At 38.5% G+C, this 17,310-nt stretch overlaps 1 protein-coding gene across 2 annotated transcripts in view; it reads right to left on the reverse strand.

Moving 5' to 3' along the window:
* LAMA3 (laminin subunit alpha 3) overlaps nucleotides 1-17,310 on the reverse strand; it is a 250,272-nt gene that overhangs the window by 42,659 nt on the left and 190,303 nt on the right. For both annotated transcript variants that reach the window (XM_025429300.3, XM_025429301.3), the window contains 13 exons: nucleotides 15,810-15,916; nucleotides 12,814-12,864; nucleotides 11,845-11,996; nucleotides 7,760-7,870; nucleotides 7,544-7,655; nucleotides 7,162-7,329; nucleotides 5,749-5,945; nucleotides 4,422-4,538; nucleotides 3,626-3,780; nucleotides 3,230-3,371; nucleotides 2,327-2,429; nucleotides 558-674; nucleotides 294-473 (listed from right to left, as the gene is read on the reverse strand). In XM_025429300.3, the coding sequence (XP_025285085.3) occupies nucleotides 294-473; nucleotides 558-674; nucleotides 2,327-2,429; nucleotides 3,230-3,371; nucleotides 3,626-3,780; nucleotides 4,422-4,538; nucleotides 5,749-5,945; nucleotides 7,162-7,329; nucleotides 7,544-7,655; nucleotides 7,760-7,870; nucleotides 11,845-11,996; nucleotides 12,814-12,864; nucleotides 15,810-15,916 (1,712 nt within the window). The remainder of the gene's footprint in view (nucleotides 1-293; nucleotides 474-557; nucleotides 675-2,326; nucleotides 2,430-3,229; nucleotides 3,372-3,625; nucleotides 3,781-4,421; nucleotides 4,539-5,748; nucleotides 5,946-7,161; nucleotides 7,330-7,543; nucleotides 7,656-7,759; nucleotides 7,871-11,844; nucleotides 11,997-12,813; nucleotides 12,865-15,809; nucleotides 15,917-17,310) is intronic.

Genomic DNA, 17,310 nt, shown 5'->3' on the forward strand with positions numbered 1-17,310 from the left:
GAATCCCACATTGGGCTCCCTGCAGGGAGCCTGCTTCTCCCTCTGTCTATGTCTCTGCCTCTTTCTCTCTCTGTCTCTCATGAATAAATAAATAAAATCTTAAAAAAAAAATTCTACCTAGTCTTTCTAACTAATAGAGTACTCATATTCTTTGAATGTATTATGTGAAGTTACTTTCTAATATTTTGATTTCTAATTTCAGGCTTTACCAGGGAAGAATTTAAATCAATTGACCAGAGCACATAACAGTGGAGAAAATGGATCATAGGTCCTGGCTGAAGGATGCCTGGTACCTGAGTTATCTGCATCAGCGAGAGCCTTGTTGAAGTCTTCGCTCTGTTTGCTCCCATAGGTATCCTTAATTCTTGCCACATCTGTCTGAATGGGGCTGAGCCCATCTAGAACCTCATCTGTGATGTCGTTGGCATTTCTGACCATGCTCTTTGCACTACTGATCATGCCACTGATGTCATCTAATGCACACACAAAGAGAGAGGTGTAAGTATCTGAAATGCTCTACAAAAGAAGCCAAGTACAGTAGGTGGGGAGATGCTGACCTCTCTGTATCCCACGAAGGTCATCCCGGATGACAGTGATATTGGTGTCGATCAACCCTTTCCGAACTGTCATAACTTTCAGAGTTTCCTGTAGGTTGTTGAGAGCCGGACTGATTTCTACAATAAAATAAAGCATCGGGAGGCATGAATGTGCCTAGATGCATAGCCTCAGGGGATTCTGGTTACAGAGGCCAGGAGCATATCCATGCCTGGGTACCAGGCTCCTGAGAAATGCCCATGAAGAAAGAGAGATGCTTAATCATCTAGGGGAGGGTTAACTTCTACTCTGCTCAGGGCAAATGTCTCCACTTAGTGAAGGAAAGGGATGTGACTGTCTTATTCACTGCTATGTCACAGTGCATTGCCTGGCAATATTAATCAATTAATTAATTAATTACTAATATTAAATCTGGCCTTAATATTAGTACATACCTATTGAATGAATGAATGAATGAGTGAGTGAGTGAATAATGTAGAAAGGATGCTTCTTTAGTCAGAATATAAAGAAGATGATAAAGAAGTGCCCTTGAGAGAACCTTATCTAAGCAAATAGACACACAAAGTAGGCATTGTTTCTGTTCATTTCCAGACTGATACATTTAAGGTGATTCATTGAAAGGGAGGGAGTTCACAGACATTCCTAGCTGATAATATTGCCATGGAAAATGACCAGTGAATGCTTTAAGATCCAAATGATGATAAACGATCTAAATTATAATTCCAGGACTGATTTAAATAGCAATGTGGACAAATACCTTAGGATCTCTCTTATATGTGGAATCTAAAAACACATCCAAAATGAAAACAATAAGCTTATAAATATGGGCAACATATTAGTGGTTGCCCTAACCCAGGGATGGGAATGGGAAAAATGGGTGAAGGGGATCAAAAGATAAAGAGAAGCAAGCAAGCAAGGTGGTAGAAAACAAAAGAAAAAAATACCAATGTAGTTAGCATCCCAACCCTATTTAAAACACCAGTCCTTTCCTCTTAGCTCAGATTTTATGAAGGGAACAATGTCATACCAGGAAACTCCTGCAATTTGCTAAGCAAATCCTTCTATGTTACTATGTTTTTTTGTGTGTGATTTTTCATGTATTTAATTTTTTAAAATGAAAAAAGATAAATACATTTATTTACTGTCAGAAGGCATCTAATAACTAAAGAGGCTAAGATAACTTATTGGCCATGAAGGAACATGAAAGACCAGAGAAAAATCAAGATATGGAATTTTCAGAACACTGGAATTTGGAGAGATTAAAATGGCTTCATTGTTTTGTAAAAAATTAAATAAATGGGAACATTTCAAAGATAAAATGTATCATTCAAAAATTCTCATGGTTCACAAGGGTAGTGATTTTGCTACTTTTACTTACTAAGATTCTAAGACTTAAGGAATTTTCAAACTCCAGTGACCTGTAACTATGTCTGGGTCTTCAATGAGAAATCAGCCCTGCACATACCTCTACACCGTGCAGGTCGCCAATGCCACAATCACTTGTGCATCAAATTAAATAGGCCTCAAATCCAAGCCAAAACAAGCCTATCACCTTCAAGATCTATGTTCTACTCATGAGATTCTAGTTAATTTAGTACATGTGAGAATGCTAGGTGGAAACATCAATGTAAAATAGACGCTGGATTTACAAAGTATTGTCTGCAATGATACTGAGATTCACAAAAAACATTTGTTTCTAGAATTTGCTGCTTCTCCTGATCTTCTAGGTCATTTTCAAGCCCTTGGCTCTCCCAGCCACCAACCTCAATACCTTGCTGGAGCTTCTTCTGTGTTATCTTGGTTTGCTTTAAGAGTTTATCACTGTCGGAACTCAGGGTTTTCGCTTTTCTTGGAAGATCTTCCTTTATCACTGTCTGCAATCAAACATTTATCAACCTTGAGCATGTGGCACACCTTAGGAAATGTGGAGTGAGATTTTCATCCTACTCTGAAAACCCTTATCTTTAGTCTTTAAAGGATGAGGCTCAAAGGTGAGGAGGAGGTTTAAAAAGTCTGTTTCTTAAAAGATATAGTTAAGGCTGTAAGTAGGTACTTGTGGCTTGGGGAGGTGGGCCCTGCCCTGGTGGCAAACTGACAAATTATGTGACACCTGTCTCATTTTCTCCATGTCGTTTGCACAATACCCTCTTCAGTAACTGAAGACAGACTGAGTTGCTTTTAGATTTTCAGTATTTGGGAGATAAGCATCTTCAACCTTCCAAGAAGACCTGGCCCTAATTCTTTAATGTTTATATTTTCTTCTTTATTTTTAGATAGAGGAATATTATATGGTGCAGAGAAAATCCCAAAGGACTCCAAGACATGCCCAGGTGTTAAGACTAATGACAGGAAATAAATGATTACCAAACTGCGTACAAAAATCTCTCTCTTCTTTGGGAAATGTCAATACTTACTCACAGCCTAAATCATTCCTAGAAAGGAGCAGGCTATACTACTTACCTTGGTTCGACATTGATAATCAGTGTAATTTCCATTTGGTTTTACAAATGGTTTTTCCAACTGTGCTACGTATATCAAAACAGTCAAGTAAATACAGAAGTGAGCCATGTTTGGAGCAAGTTCAAGTCTATTTTATACAAGCTCGATTTAAAAGAATGCTTGTTTATATTCCACAGTGCATACGGAAAGAAAAGGGGTCAAGGCAGGTGCCCACCTGGAGGGCAGACTCGGAGGCCCTGGTGGCCTTGTCAGCCGCATCCTCAGCTGCTTTGATGGCGTTGAGGATGTTCTCATAGGCGGTGGCGGCATCCACTGCACAGCGCACCAGCTCATCTCCACTGGCATTCTTCTTGATCCTGGAAGACAGTGTGGGTGAAGGGCTCCAGCACCCCCCACTGCCTCCCATCCCCCAGCCTCCCTGATTCATTACGCAAATGGAGATCAGAGGTGGCATGGATGCATTTGGGAATCAACCCCCCACCTCCTGCCCGTTGCAGGTTGGGTTGGGCCCTGGGGTCTGCCCTCCACCCTACTCTGAAGACCAGCTGTTGGGGAGGCTTTCACACTAGGCTCCAGCCACCCGTTCAGTTAGATCTCGGGGGTCACTCACTCCTCCAGCTGCTTTGCCAGCTCTTGTAAAGACTGTGCGTGCTTTTCTGCCTCCATCACCAGGGACGCTTTGCTGGCGGACTGGGATAGTTCTCTCACTTTGTCATTTAGTTCATGTCTTTTTTCATTTAAAGTGGCAGCTAATTTTTCATATTCCTATGTTTTCAGGTAAACAAAGACAGTGTCAATTTAAGCTAAGATTGTATATACCATTTTCTTGAACTCTATCGTAAACTTCAGGTTCCTGGGATACATTATTTCCATAGTGGCACTGATAACACTTTTCTAAGTTTTCCCACCATTTGAACATTTTTCTTATGGTGGGTAATCCCTTTGACAAATTTTGTAAAAACATACTGTTATGTTGTAATGTTGTACTGAACCAAAATACTTTTTTTTTAATTTAAAAGTAGTGATTATAAAAGGTATTTCCAAAATACCCGTTGGGCTGCTAATGTGGTCAATCTTTTATCAGTTCTAAATACGTCCCACTAACAAAAGTATGCTTGATATCTTAAAAACAGCATTCCAATTTTGTTTTATTATCACAAAAGTACCATTTGCTCACTGGGGGCTAATTAGGTAAGAACAGACATAGAAAGGACATTATCATTAGCACCCCCTGCCCCTGTGCCCAGGAGGGCACCTCAATAAACACTTTGGTTTATTTCCTTCCGTCTAAAAGACATATACTGCAGGAAAAAAAAAAAACCCATAACAGATTAGCCTATCTCATAGTTTCCTTGTATATGATCTGAATGTTTTTCAATTTTCCAGAGAATGAGTTTTGTCTCTACCTCCTGGCTTTTCCCCATCAGCTGCAGCAGTGTGTTGGTCTGCAGTAAGGAAGAGTCTGCAGTGGTTAGGTACTTGGAGAAATCACTCTGTAGGGAATTCATTTCTTTAACTTGTCTCTGGAGAGAATAAAAAGAGTATCTGTTTGAACCACATGATGGGTTATCAGAAGGCACAGGCATCGTTATTGGGCCACAGCATATAAGTAATTTCAAGCCAGAACATTCTTTTGAACTTAAAGATCATCTAGGCAACCACAGAGTGAAGGGAAATCACTTCAGTTTGCTGCGTGGGTGTGTTGTCATGGTTTCTTCAAACTCAGTGCCAATGAAACAACAGCTAGCACTGTTGAAGAAGCTTTCTATACTGGGAGCAACTCAGCCAATGAGTGGATAGGTAAGTCAGCTCTGGTTTGTGAGGCAGAACAAGAGATTTTCACTAAACAAAGCAGCACTAACCATCACCATGATCTACCTGCCAGGCCCCGTGAGGACATAGCAGCGCTTCAACAAGAAAGCTCCCGGAACCTGAGAAGGCCAGGCAAGGAGCCGCCAAAGCTCTGAGACCCACAAATTCGGATCATGCTCCACCATCATCAGTGACTCCCAAAAGCAGAGTCGCTGTTTGAAGAGGCTTTGGGAGTTAAGCGTATTGCCATCTACTAAGATATTTATTTTCTTTTACTAAATTCTTCTTGTTGGGGGGTCAGTCCTGTGTCATTCCACTCTGATCTTACTGTCATTTTATAAGGCCTCATGCTCATGTTGCTGTCTCAGCATATGATGTGCACCAGTGAAAAGATATACCCTGGAACCTCAAGCTCTAAATCTTGTCTCTGCAGCTCCTGGATGCAGAAAATCCATGAGGCCTGGATTTTCATCTATTTCCCATAATGCAGATAATGCCTTAAAATGCTGTTGCCAGTGATTATGATAATGATGTTTACCCAGCTGACACAAAAAGTCAGTTATTTAAAACATATATTATATGCTTGGATTTAATTATAACAATATTGGTTTCATTTCTCATCTACTTGGCAACATTATTCCTCCAGTACTCCATCAGCCCGGGGCAGGGAGAAAGCAATTTGCTCTGCTTTCCCTGTGGTTTAAGTTCACAATGTTTTCTGGTGACTGAGGAGTAGGAATGACTTTGGTTTTGCATTTAATTCCTTATGCCTGTTTGATTGGCATCTGCTGTACAGACAGGTGTGCACAGATCAGATGTACTGACAAAGTGCCTGGCCAGGCCATTTTATTAATGATAAAGATCCCTGCTCCCTCAGCCTGGTCATTAATGAAAGCATGCCGATTCTGACTGTGAACCCACCTCGAGGGATTCCAAAGTCTTCTCGTTTCCTCGGTTGAGGCCAGTGGCCCGCTTTGCTTGGGCAGATGCTTCCTGTAGCAGGGCACGGAGGTCACTGAGTTTGGCTTCGTAGTCATTTAAAGAATCCCGCATATTCTTAACAAGTGCACCGTTCTCCACTTGGTGCTTCTCCAGCCGGCTCCTTATCCGAGTCAGCACTGTAAAAGATCACTTTTTGTTTTTCACTTGAGAGACGAGTACCTTGAAGCTAGACTATGAAGACTACAGAAGGATCGAGTTTCTACTTATTTCATGGTTTTCCTTGAACTTGCAAGTGAATGAGAAAGGAAACTAATATTTATGCAGTGCCTGCTGTGTGCATGGTTGTGTGCGCAAACATAACCACTTGAAAACTATAATAATATGTCTCCTGGTTCAGATATTGAAATGGACAGCCTGAGAGACTAGGTGACTGACCCAAAGTTGCATGACCGGTCAACCTTGGCACTTGAACGAGACCTGCAGAGTATAGAGCACAAGCCCCTAACACTACTGCTCACTAATATTACTAACTGCTACTAACACTGTCTCCTCAGTCCAAAGCAAAGACTAATATTAAATTTGAACAATACAAGTGCTAAAAGAAAACTGTTACCATCTGCATATTAACCTCTGACATATCATTTTACTAGAGAAAAAAGACCAGTATTTGAAAAACTATGCACCAGACTTCTATTACTCCCAGGTTTGAACTAATGAGGCATTTTCCCTAAGCAAAGTCTCTGGATATATTTGGTATCTACACCGAGTTTTTGGTTTCTCCAAGAGTAGTGTTAATATCAGTTTGTGATTCTAAACCCCAGTGGTGGTGAGGCAACCTTTACAAAATGATATAATGAGAAACCTGGATGGAGCTTAATGAAAGAAAAAGAAAAATGTAGTTAAAAAAGGAAAAGGAGGTATCAGTGTCTAATATCTTTGGAGAAGAATCTATTTTTTTTTCTTGCATCATGGCAAGATGCTATATTCTTACAACCTGTTGGCAGCTTGGAGGGGCTATCCATTCTCACTTGATGCTCCTAACAGTCATGTACGCTGGGACATCCGGGTGGTTCAGTTGATTAAGCTTCTGACTATTTTGGCTCAGGTCATGATCTCAGGGTGGTGAGATAGAGCCCTGAGCTCAGGAGAGAGTCCGCTTGAGATTTTTTCCCTTTCTCTCTACCCCACCCCCACCCTTCTAAAATAAATCAATAAATCTCTAAAAAAAAAAAGTCCAGTATGCTGAAATAACAGGTCTCTCCACCTGTAACCGGGGACCCGACCTTGCACTTTGCACACTGTAGTTCAAGCCCATTAGAATGGACTGCATGCAAGGATCTGGGAGTTTTGTTTTTTGTTTTTTGTTTTTTTTGGATCTGGGAGTTTTCTTACAGAGCTGAGCCTCTGTTTTTTCAGCTTCTGCTTCTCTCAGGTGCTTTCCAAAGTTGCGGTTCCGTAGTTCTGTCATCATGCGCTCCGCTTCAGCCAACTCTCTAGAAAAATCCCCTGAAGGCAGGTTGTTTCCTTCCCCATCTGTCCCAGAGATCTGCTTCAAGAGAACTAGAAAATATCAAGTAGTTTATTAAACTGGGAATTCTGGACTCCAGCTGACTACTAAAAAACAGAAAAGCGCAGAGATTTTTATGGAGGGTTTATATTAGTTTTTTAGTGTCACTACAGGATCTTTTCCATAATGTCGAACTATTAAGTAGAAAATCTTTCAGAGCACAGAACAGAATAAAAAAATATTTAATTGGACTGAGAAACTCCTTACTGTGCACATTCTGGATGACATTTTTAATCTTTGTGTCCAGCTCTTTTGCACTTTGGGTTGTCCGATCAACATTGTTATGTAATGTTTGTGCTTTTCTGGAATTTATTTGAACCTATATGAAAAATAAACTGATTAACAACAAACCATGTTGATGGGGGGAAACTAACAATATTTGGAGGACCACAAAAAGTTACCATTATTGACTGAACACCTTACCTTTTCTTGCATGGTTTCAAATTCACGATTCAAATTACCCAGTTCCTTTTCTAGACCATCCATTTTTAATCCATGATTTGAAATGGCAGAACGATAGTTGAATAACTGATTCTGGAAGCACAATGCAAAGTGAATCTCACATTAGAGCAGGAATCTAGACTAAGTCCTATCAACTCAGTAATCCTGGTAATGATATGAAGAGATTGATTTAGCAAGCCCAATGCTGGTCTACAGGAAAAGATTGGGTTCTTTGAAATCAGACACTTGAAGAATCTACTTTCTTTACTTTTAAAAAAAGATTTTATTTACTTATTTAGAGATAGAGAGTTGAGGGGAGAGGCAGAGGGAGAGGGACAGAATCTTAAGCAGAATCAACACTGGACTAAGAGCCCAACAAGGGGCTCGATCTCACAACCCTGAGATCATGATGTGAGGAGAAATCAAGAGTTGGATGTCCAACTGACTGAGCCATCTCAGGTGCCCTAGAAGCCTACTTTCTGATGTAAGTTGTAACATGGCTCTAAAATAAACTGAAAAACATGAGGAGACAAGAGATACTTTACTTGAGTTAGTGACCTGACCTTAAAGAAATGAAGGTGGTACCATTCACCTGATATATTGCTTTTCAACTCTATAATACATGTCAGTTGTTTTTAACCTATATTTAACATTATAATACTAAAAGCAGTGCCTAAGGCTACTTTAGTGAAGGAATCATTAGATTCAAAGAATCTTATGGCAGGAAGGGAACTGAGAGCTCATTTAATTGAATCCTCTCACATTACAAATGAGAAAATGTAAATCCAGAGCAGTTGGGTGACTTGTCCATGCCACAGCTGTAGAGCTGATCAGTGATTGCTTAAAGACCAGAATCCAGGTTTCCTGTCTTTTCAGGTACTAAACTGCATCATTACTTTTAGAAAGTGACATTGCTGCACATAACATCTGAGTAGTGATTATTTTCCATTTTTTTGGAAAAAAAAAACTTGTTAATAGCTTGAAGAAATGTACAGGAAAAAGCAATACTATTGCCTCCACTTGCATGTGAGAGAGCCAGTGATTGGGGAAAAAAACACAAGCTTTTCAGCTTAGGTCCAAACCCTAGGTCTGCCACTTCGTAGATAAGCCTCACTGAATTTTATCTCCTTCATCGATAAATTGGGGATTATAATATTAAGATGCTAGGTTGTGTTGATGATATTATGAAGTGTCATATACACATGAACATTCAAAACTACTTCCCTTCTCATGCTTATTCCTAGTGAATTTTAACAGTGTGTGATTTAGAAAGAAGATCTATTTTAATTTTACTATGGGAAAACTGAGGCATATCACTCTATAGAATGTTAGAATACCTGGATAAGTAGAGTAGGTAAAGCATGGAATTCGATCTTGGTTCAAATTCTAGAACCACCTTGTACTAGCTGTGTGATGGTGGTCATGTTACTTAACTCTAACATGCCTGGTAAATGAAGATAACATTATTTTCCTCATAGGACATTGTGAGAATTAAATAAAGTGCTATCACAGAGCCTGGCTCATAGGATGGGCACTAAAATGCTGGTTCCCTGCCCTTCGTCAAACTGCAGGATTATATTGATGACACCAAAGTAACTCTGGTAGCTTCTTTTTCTCTCAAAACATAATGATTTTCTTCCTCTTTCTAATAGACCTGTAAATCATGGACTAAAATGTATCCTGATGAGATGGGAAAGAGCCATTTTTCTAGCATGGTTTTTTGCAATATTAAGTTCCCTTTTGAATATAGGTTTGAACTGTGTATGTCCACTTGTACATGGATTTTTTTCAATAAATACATTGGAAAAATTTTTAAAGATTTGTAACAATTTAAAAAACCCCACAGATGAACCATGTAGCCTAGAAGTACCAAAAAATTAGGAAAAAATAGGTATTATTATAAGAATGCAGTATATAATACATACACAAAATATGTGTTTAAGATTTATACTGTTTGTAAGGCTTCTGGTCAACTGTAGCCTACTAGTAGTTAAGTTTTTGAGGAGTCAGAAGTTATATGCAGATTTTCAACTGTGCAGAGGGTCGGTGCTCCTAGCCCCCATGTTGTTCAAGGGTCAACTATATACTCAGTTACAAGCACTAATTGGTTTAGAATCGGGCTTCATTTCAAGAGCACGTATAAAACTTTCGCCAAACCCTCTCTCATTATGTCTAGTTTAGGGTTTATCTCCTCTTTATCTTTACCTCAATAAAGGTATCTTTACCTGGATACCTCTTTATCTCCTCTACTGAGATACTCTTTCACTTCAATGAGTAAACTTCTTTTTCATTTTCATGATTTTTAACTGGATCTTATTTGGTTTCTAGTGTTTTAAACAATTTTTTTAATTTCTTGTTCTTTCTATTGAATTGTTATTCTTCAAAGTAATTTTCAGATTGTCTTAGGATTTTCATTTTCTCCAGAGGGAACTCATCTCTTAATGGTTGCTTCTGTTGAGTGTCTTTTGTGTCCTTATTTGTCTATTCCAGTGTTGGAAGGTAAATATTGTCTCCGCTTCTCTCTGTACTCTCTGTGCCCTGGCCAGTGATCTTATGGTCATCACTACTCCCACTCTAGATCTCCAAAGCCAGAACCAGGTCTTACATTGGCAGCTGAGGACTTGTACCCTATGGTGATGTTGAGGATGTCACATTCTAGTACAGACCCTGTACTAGACTTGTGAATCATGTCCAGATCTTGCTACAAGTGTAGCTTTTCTGGTTTCTCATATGCTCATTGCTCAACAATGGGCACTGGGCAGTTTTAAAGTTTTTTTTTAAACCTCCATTTATAGGCAAGAGTGCCCTCAGTTTCCTCAGGGAGCCTGACTCTGGCTCTGTGGGGCAATCTAGGCCCTATTACTTCTCTTGGCCACCTTCTTTCCAGTGCACATAGAATATTTTCTCAGATGAACCATATCTTAAGCTATGAAACAAACCTCAACACATTTTTAAAAACTGGAGTTAGGTAAAGTATGCTTTTTGACCACAATAGAATTAAATTAGAAATCAATAATAAGAAGTTACCTGGAAAATGCCTAGTTTGTAAATTAAACAACACATTTCCAAGTAATTCAGGGGTCCAAGGTATGTCAGAAGGAAATTAGGAAATCTTTTGAATTGAATAAAAATGAAAGCACAACATTTCAAAATGTGTGGAATACAGCTAAAGTAGTGCTTTGGGGGAAATTCGTAGCAATTAAATGCTTATGTTAGAAACAGGAAAGGTTTGAATCAGTAAGATAAGCTTTCATCTTAAGAAACTAGAAAATGAATAGCTAATTAAACCCAAAGCAAGCAGAAGGAAGAAAAAATATGAATAATAGAAATCAATGGAATTGATAACAGAAAAGCAATGGAGAAAAATCAATGAAATAAGATAATTAAAATTGATAAACTTCTAGCCAGAATAATCAAGAAAAAAGGAGATAAAACATAAATAATATCAGGAATGCATGAGAGGGTGTTACTACAGATTTTGCAGGTATTAAAAGGATAATATAGAAAACTATGAATAATTTTAGGTCAATACATTTGGTAATTCAAATGAAATGAAAAAATTATTTGAAAAGCACAACTTACCAAATATCACTCAAGAAGAAATACATAACCCCAACAGTCCCATATCTATTTTTTAAAGGATTGAACTTATGATTTATTTTAAAACAAACAAACAAACAAATCTTCCAACAAAGAAAATCCCAGTCCCACATGGCTTCGCTGGAAAATTCCACCAAACATGTAAAGAATTAATGCCAATGTAATACAAACCTGTTTTTGATTCTTCTGAATGCAAGATACTTAGTTAAGGGCTCTAGAACAAAAATTAGCCCAGAAACATGCAGCAAATAAAGAATATTCACTTATAAGTATTAGTTTTGTATGTTCACTAGTACTTTCCAGCAGTAAAAACCTAGTCTCCATTTGGATCAGAGGAAGGAAAGCCCTGGGAGCCTTCAACAAAGTCAACCTCTTCCCATCTCCTGCTTGAAGGGTACTCATGCAGCATCTATACACCAAGTAGCTTTTCTGGGCCTAGTATTGCACTGGGTGCATGGGGTATTTACCCTCAGGTCCTTGATCTGGGTCTCCAAGTGCTTCATCTGCTCCAGAGTGCCGGTGCTGGCACTCAGGCCCTGCAGCTGAGACTTGACTAGGTGGAGCTCATTGCCCATAGTAGCCAGGTCATTCAAGAGTGTCATCACACAGCTGTCACAATCTGTAGGGGCCATAGTCAAAGGCAAATGTGCTGTGGCTGCAGCCACATGAATGCAAACAGAATACAAGGGCTGTACAGCCCGGTTAATGCGCATATATGTCATCACAGGTAAAAAAAAATTGCAATCCTAGACTTCTTAGGGAGGGATGCAGATTCTTCAAAAGAGAGACCTCTAGATAAGGAACATTTTAAAAAGAAGTGGTGGGATGGGGGACATGGGTGAAGGGAGTCAAAAAGTACAAACTTCCAGTTACAAGATAAATAATTCCTGGGGATGTAACAATGCATAACGTGACTATAGTTAACAGCACTGTATGGTATATTTGGAAGTTGCTAAGACAGTCTGTCTTAAAAATTCTCATTACTAGAAAAAAAAATGTGTAACTATGGGAGGCTATTAACTAAACTTATTGTGATAATCATTTCACAATATATACAGATATCAAATCATTATGTTGCATACTTTAATGTCACATGTCAATTATATCTCAAAAAATTGGGAAACGTGATTGTATGCAACGTGTTACTTATTTTGTATGTGAAAAAAATAATAGTAAATAGCTTTTATTTATCAAGAGCTTGCTATTTGTCAGGCACTGTGATCAAAGATTTATCAGCATTTTGGAGAAACCAGGTCACTTGTCCAAGGTCATAAAGCTATAAGTTGACAGAGGCTGGTCTTGACCCTAGGAAGTCTTCCCCACACTTCCTCCCACCATTGCTTTCCCAGCCTGGAAAGTACATGTCCCAGCACAAGGCTCACATATCTCAAACTAAACCCCACAAGTCGGAAAGGACGGGGCCTTTGTTTTCTCACCATCACATTCTTCTGCTGGGCTGTCATCTTTGGGCTCTTGGTTTATGCAGTCTGAAAAGAAGGATAACCAAAGAAGATATTGTTATTAAACTTCCTCTTCACTACTTTTTAACTTGGCTTTCAGAAAAGATAGTTTGGGAAGATTTTAGTCACCCAAATATCCAACATCACTGGCTCTTCCCTTCTCCCTTCTTTATCCATGCCATTGTTCTGGGAGCTTTCCCATCTCCCAATAGTCTTGCTACAGGAACTTCTCTTGTGACCTCCCTTACTGTATATTCAGTTTCTTCTCTACAAAGGGTCATGATATTCTTATCTAATTAAAATCCCAATTGTTAGTGTTAAGGCTTTCTTCATGTGATAGCTACCTATACAACTGTTGACATCTCTTCCCATGTCTTTCAAGAACATTCAATAAACATTGATTGAGCACTTTTGAGTGTCTACTGTGTGCCATGGTGTTGTGCCACATACAGGAAATATAAAGCTACTAAGACAAAAATCCCTGCTGTCCTGTAGTTTCCTGATCCCATGGGAGAAGCGGATAAATTACACAATAGTGTGACAGAAGCTAAGAGAGATATATGCACACACCTGCATGCCAATTACCACAGATATAAGCTAGATTTTGAGGTTTTCAACTGTAGTCAGGAAAGCCTACTGGTCATCCTTGGTCATTTTAACTCTTTCCATTTTTACTCTTTTTCCCATACCTTGCATTGTTACAATGAAATCCCTCTCCTTTCTCTCTAGAAAAATAAGCTAATTTCACCACAGGAAATTTTAAAGCTCAAATTTTCCTAGACATGCTACAAGGAAGCTTTCATGTTTTGTCTTCTCAGCAGCAGGCTATATTCCACACTTCACATATATATATATATGCATATATTTTAAACCACATTTACTTTTATTTGCAAAATAAATTATGTAAGTTCACTGTGGAAAATTTGGGAAAATCAGAAAAATAATATAAAAATATCACCCTTGATCCGACCACTCAAAGACAATATCTCCTTTCTATATATTTGTAGACATTTTAATTTATTATATATATATAATATATTACACATATATTATATATATAATAGGTTTTTTCTTACTCATCCTTTTTTTTAACTCATTTTTATGTGTATGTATCATTACATCACAATTTTCTCAATTAGACTATAAATGCCTTGGGGCCAGGAAACAGAGTTTCATTTTTTTCACAATCTCCTACAGCATCTCGAATATTCTAGGGGCGACCTGGTTCATGTGGATGATTGATCAGGGGAATTTTCTCAATAAGCTTGAGTTTTGACCACCAATAAATCTGTAGGTTATTAATTAAAAGAAAAAGAAAGAATAAAGAAGAGGGAAAAAAGCTCACAGGAACAAAAAATCTCATGTGTGAGCATTTTCTTCCATTTGGGGAACACATAGTTACCATCCTCACTTCAGGTTGCTTTATTGTTGTTGTTGTTGTTGTTGTTGTTGTTGTTAGAGCAGGAAAAAGAGGATTGAAAATATATTCATCTCATGAATATGCTGTGTGTGATATTGAAGCTTCTCCTTGAATACCCACAGTCACAGTAGAAACTCATTTTCTCTAAAACAGTCTTTTTCATCTTAAAACCCCTGACACTTCTTCCTTAGGATGATTTCAAGTAGATCTTCTTCTCACTTTCACTCATTGTGTTCTACCCCTTATGCCATGTGGAACAAAACCAACCCTTCTCCCACACATCAGCCTTTCAAATATGTCCTTTCCAAGTCTTCTTTTTGTGGTTCAGGTTTGTAAATCCTTCATGTGACATGGCTCCAAGTGTTTTTCAAAGTCTTACCATCTTTCTGAACAAACTGTAGCTTATCGATTATCTTCTAGATACATAAGCCTTACATGAGGACTTACGTGAGCAGTGTACCAGGGAAGGGCAGACCACCTGGTTTTAGACTTTAGAATTCATTGAAGATCATATGAGGTGTTCTATGGGCCACACTACTCTCTTGAGCCATATTGAATTTGCTGCTAAGACCTCAGTCTTTTTCACCTGTTGCTGCTAAGCCACATCTCACTTATCACATATATAATTTTATACCATTCAGCTATAGGATCACATGCTTATCCCTAACATAATGCTGTCTCGTTAGAATTAGCCCATTGTTTCAGGTTGTTGAGTCCCTTAAGTATTCTAAATGTGCCATAGCAGGCATTTTCTGCCTCTCCCAACTTTGAGCCATCTGAAAACTGCGTGGGCATGCCTTTTATATTTCCATTCAGGTCAACAGTGTTGAACAAGATGGAGTCAAGGATTAAGCTCCAGCATAGGTCAATAGATACCTCATTCTAGACTGATAATAATCCATTTAGTTTATACTCTTTTGGGAACAGTCACTTGACTCTGTCTAATACACACATTCCCAGTTTAGCTCATCCTGTCCATAACTATAAAATAAAAGATTTTATCTAAGGTTTGGCATTACATTATATCTGTGATGTTTTCTTGGTAAATCATGTTAAAATCCTCTGTCAAAGGAAGAAAACCATCTTCCCTTTTCTTCTAAATTGTTCCTAATGAACCCATACTAATTCCTAGTCATTGTCTTTTCTTTGGTATGTGAAATTCATCCCAGCTATACCAACCGTATCATAGATATTTATTGCTATTTGAGAAAGAATATGCTGCTTCCTTCAGTTACACACATGAAGAAAACTGATGTGATGATAACCTTATAATGCCAAGGGAAATCTTAGCAAAATCACCAAAGTAGGAGTGGAGGTTATTTTGGCTATAATTAGTTGAGTTTTAAAACAATTTATCTTTTTAAAAAAAGCTTACTTGAAGTAAGTTATTTACCAAACTTTAAATACTACCTAAACATTCCCAAGGTTGTTAACAAAAACAATTTGTTAACTGGAATTGTTCATTATGCTTCCTGAAACCTTTGCCTGGGTTCCTCACCTGCTATTTTATACCAGATTGATAAATGTTAACACAGGTGTGAGTCCATCTTACCTCCAGTCAAAGGGTGACAACTGCTCAAATGACCGTTGCTGTTACAATTGCATGGTTGGCAGCTACCTCCAAACTTCTGGGGATTCCCGAAATATCCTGGTGCACATCTATCCAAAATAAAGAAGAAAAGGAGAAACACTTGAAGAACTCATCATTTGTTCCAACCAATTTTCTTCAGCTTCTAACTCCCTCTTATTGTAACCCTATGAGAGAGGAGGGCTGACATTGATTTGCAGGAATGAATGTGTCTCAATACAAAGACATTTATGGTTTGAATGAGAACAGAGAAAGTGGAAGGTGGTGGAACTTGCATCCTCCTCCTTGATACCAGGACAACAAAATCCTCAATCACCCCTGCAGCTGAATGGCAGATGAACAAAATGCACACAGATCCAGTGGTTGGACCGATATGGAAATCAGAGATAGATGAATTTTATGCAAAGTTATGTTCCTGAAGATATCATATAATTAAATGTTGCTTAATTTATGGCTAATTTCCTCAAAGAAAAATTTAAAGCAAAATTCATATAATTTAAAAATTTTTTCAAAAATGGGGATTTTATTAATATTTCCTAGCCTGCATAATTCATATTTGCACTACTTGCTACAGTGCTGTACTTAATGAGCTCAAGCAACTGAGAGCATTTACAGTGCCTACCCTTGGCTTGGAGCCTTTATTATTCCAGATAATTTAGTGATGAGAACTCAGTTCCTTATTTAAGTTAAAAGACATTTCCTTGATTTTGAGTTTCTATTTTTTTTTAAAAAACCAACAGAGGTGCCTGGGTGGCTCAATCAGTTCAGTGTCCACCTTCACTTCAGGTCATGATTTCAGCGTCCTGGGATTGAGCCCTGCATAGGGCTCCCTGCTCAGTGGGAACTTGCTTTTCCCTCTTCCTCTACCCCTCCCCCCACTTGTTCTCTCTCTCTCTCTCTCTCTCTCTTTCTCTCTCATTAATTGATAAAATCTTAAAAAACAAAACAGACACATGTTAATGTTTTTGGAATTGGGATGAAAACCAAAATATTTCTGTCTATTAGCAAAGTTCCACACCCACTCTATCTCCCCCAGATTGTCATTAACTTGATGTGTGTGTGGTGTCTTATCAGTGCAATTGACAGAATCAAGGGAATGTGGTATTTGACTCTCTTCCCCAAATTTAAGCTTTGCATCAAGGAACTAATTTATGTAGGCTTCACCAATGGATACATTGGTGATACAGTGCAAAGGACATGGGCTTTCAATCAGGAAGATCTGGCTGGATCCCTGCCCCTACCATGTGCTGTGTAACCCTGGGCTGTTAACCCTCCAAGCTTTAGTTCCTTAATCTTACTCCTGTCATGAGAATGTAAACTCCACAGGGGCATGGATTCTCTGGCTGATCAATTGCTAGTATCTGGGATAGTGCCTGGGCCCATATTAGGTGCGAGATAAGTCTATGCAGAGTGAATAAATGAATAATTGCACTAACAATACCTGTTTTGATACATGAATATGAGA

Source organism: Canis lupus, chromosome 7 (assembly GCF_003254725.2).
Source record: "Canis lupus dingo isolate Sandy chromosome 7, ASM325472v2, whole genome shotgun sequence".
In the NCBI taxonomy this organism is placed as follows: Eukaryota; Metazoa; Chordata; class Mammalia; order Carnivora; family Canidae; genus Canis; species Canis lupus.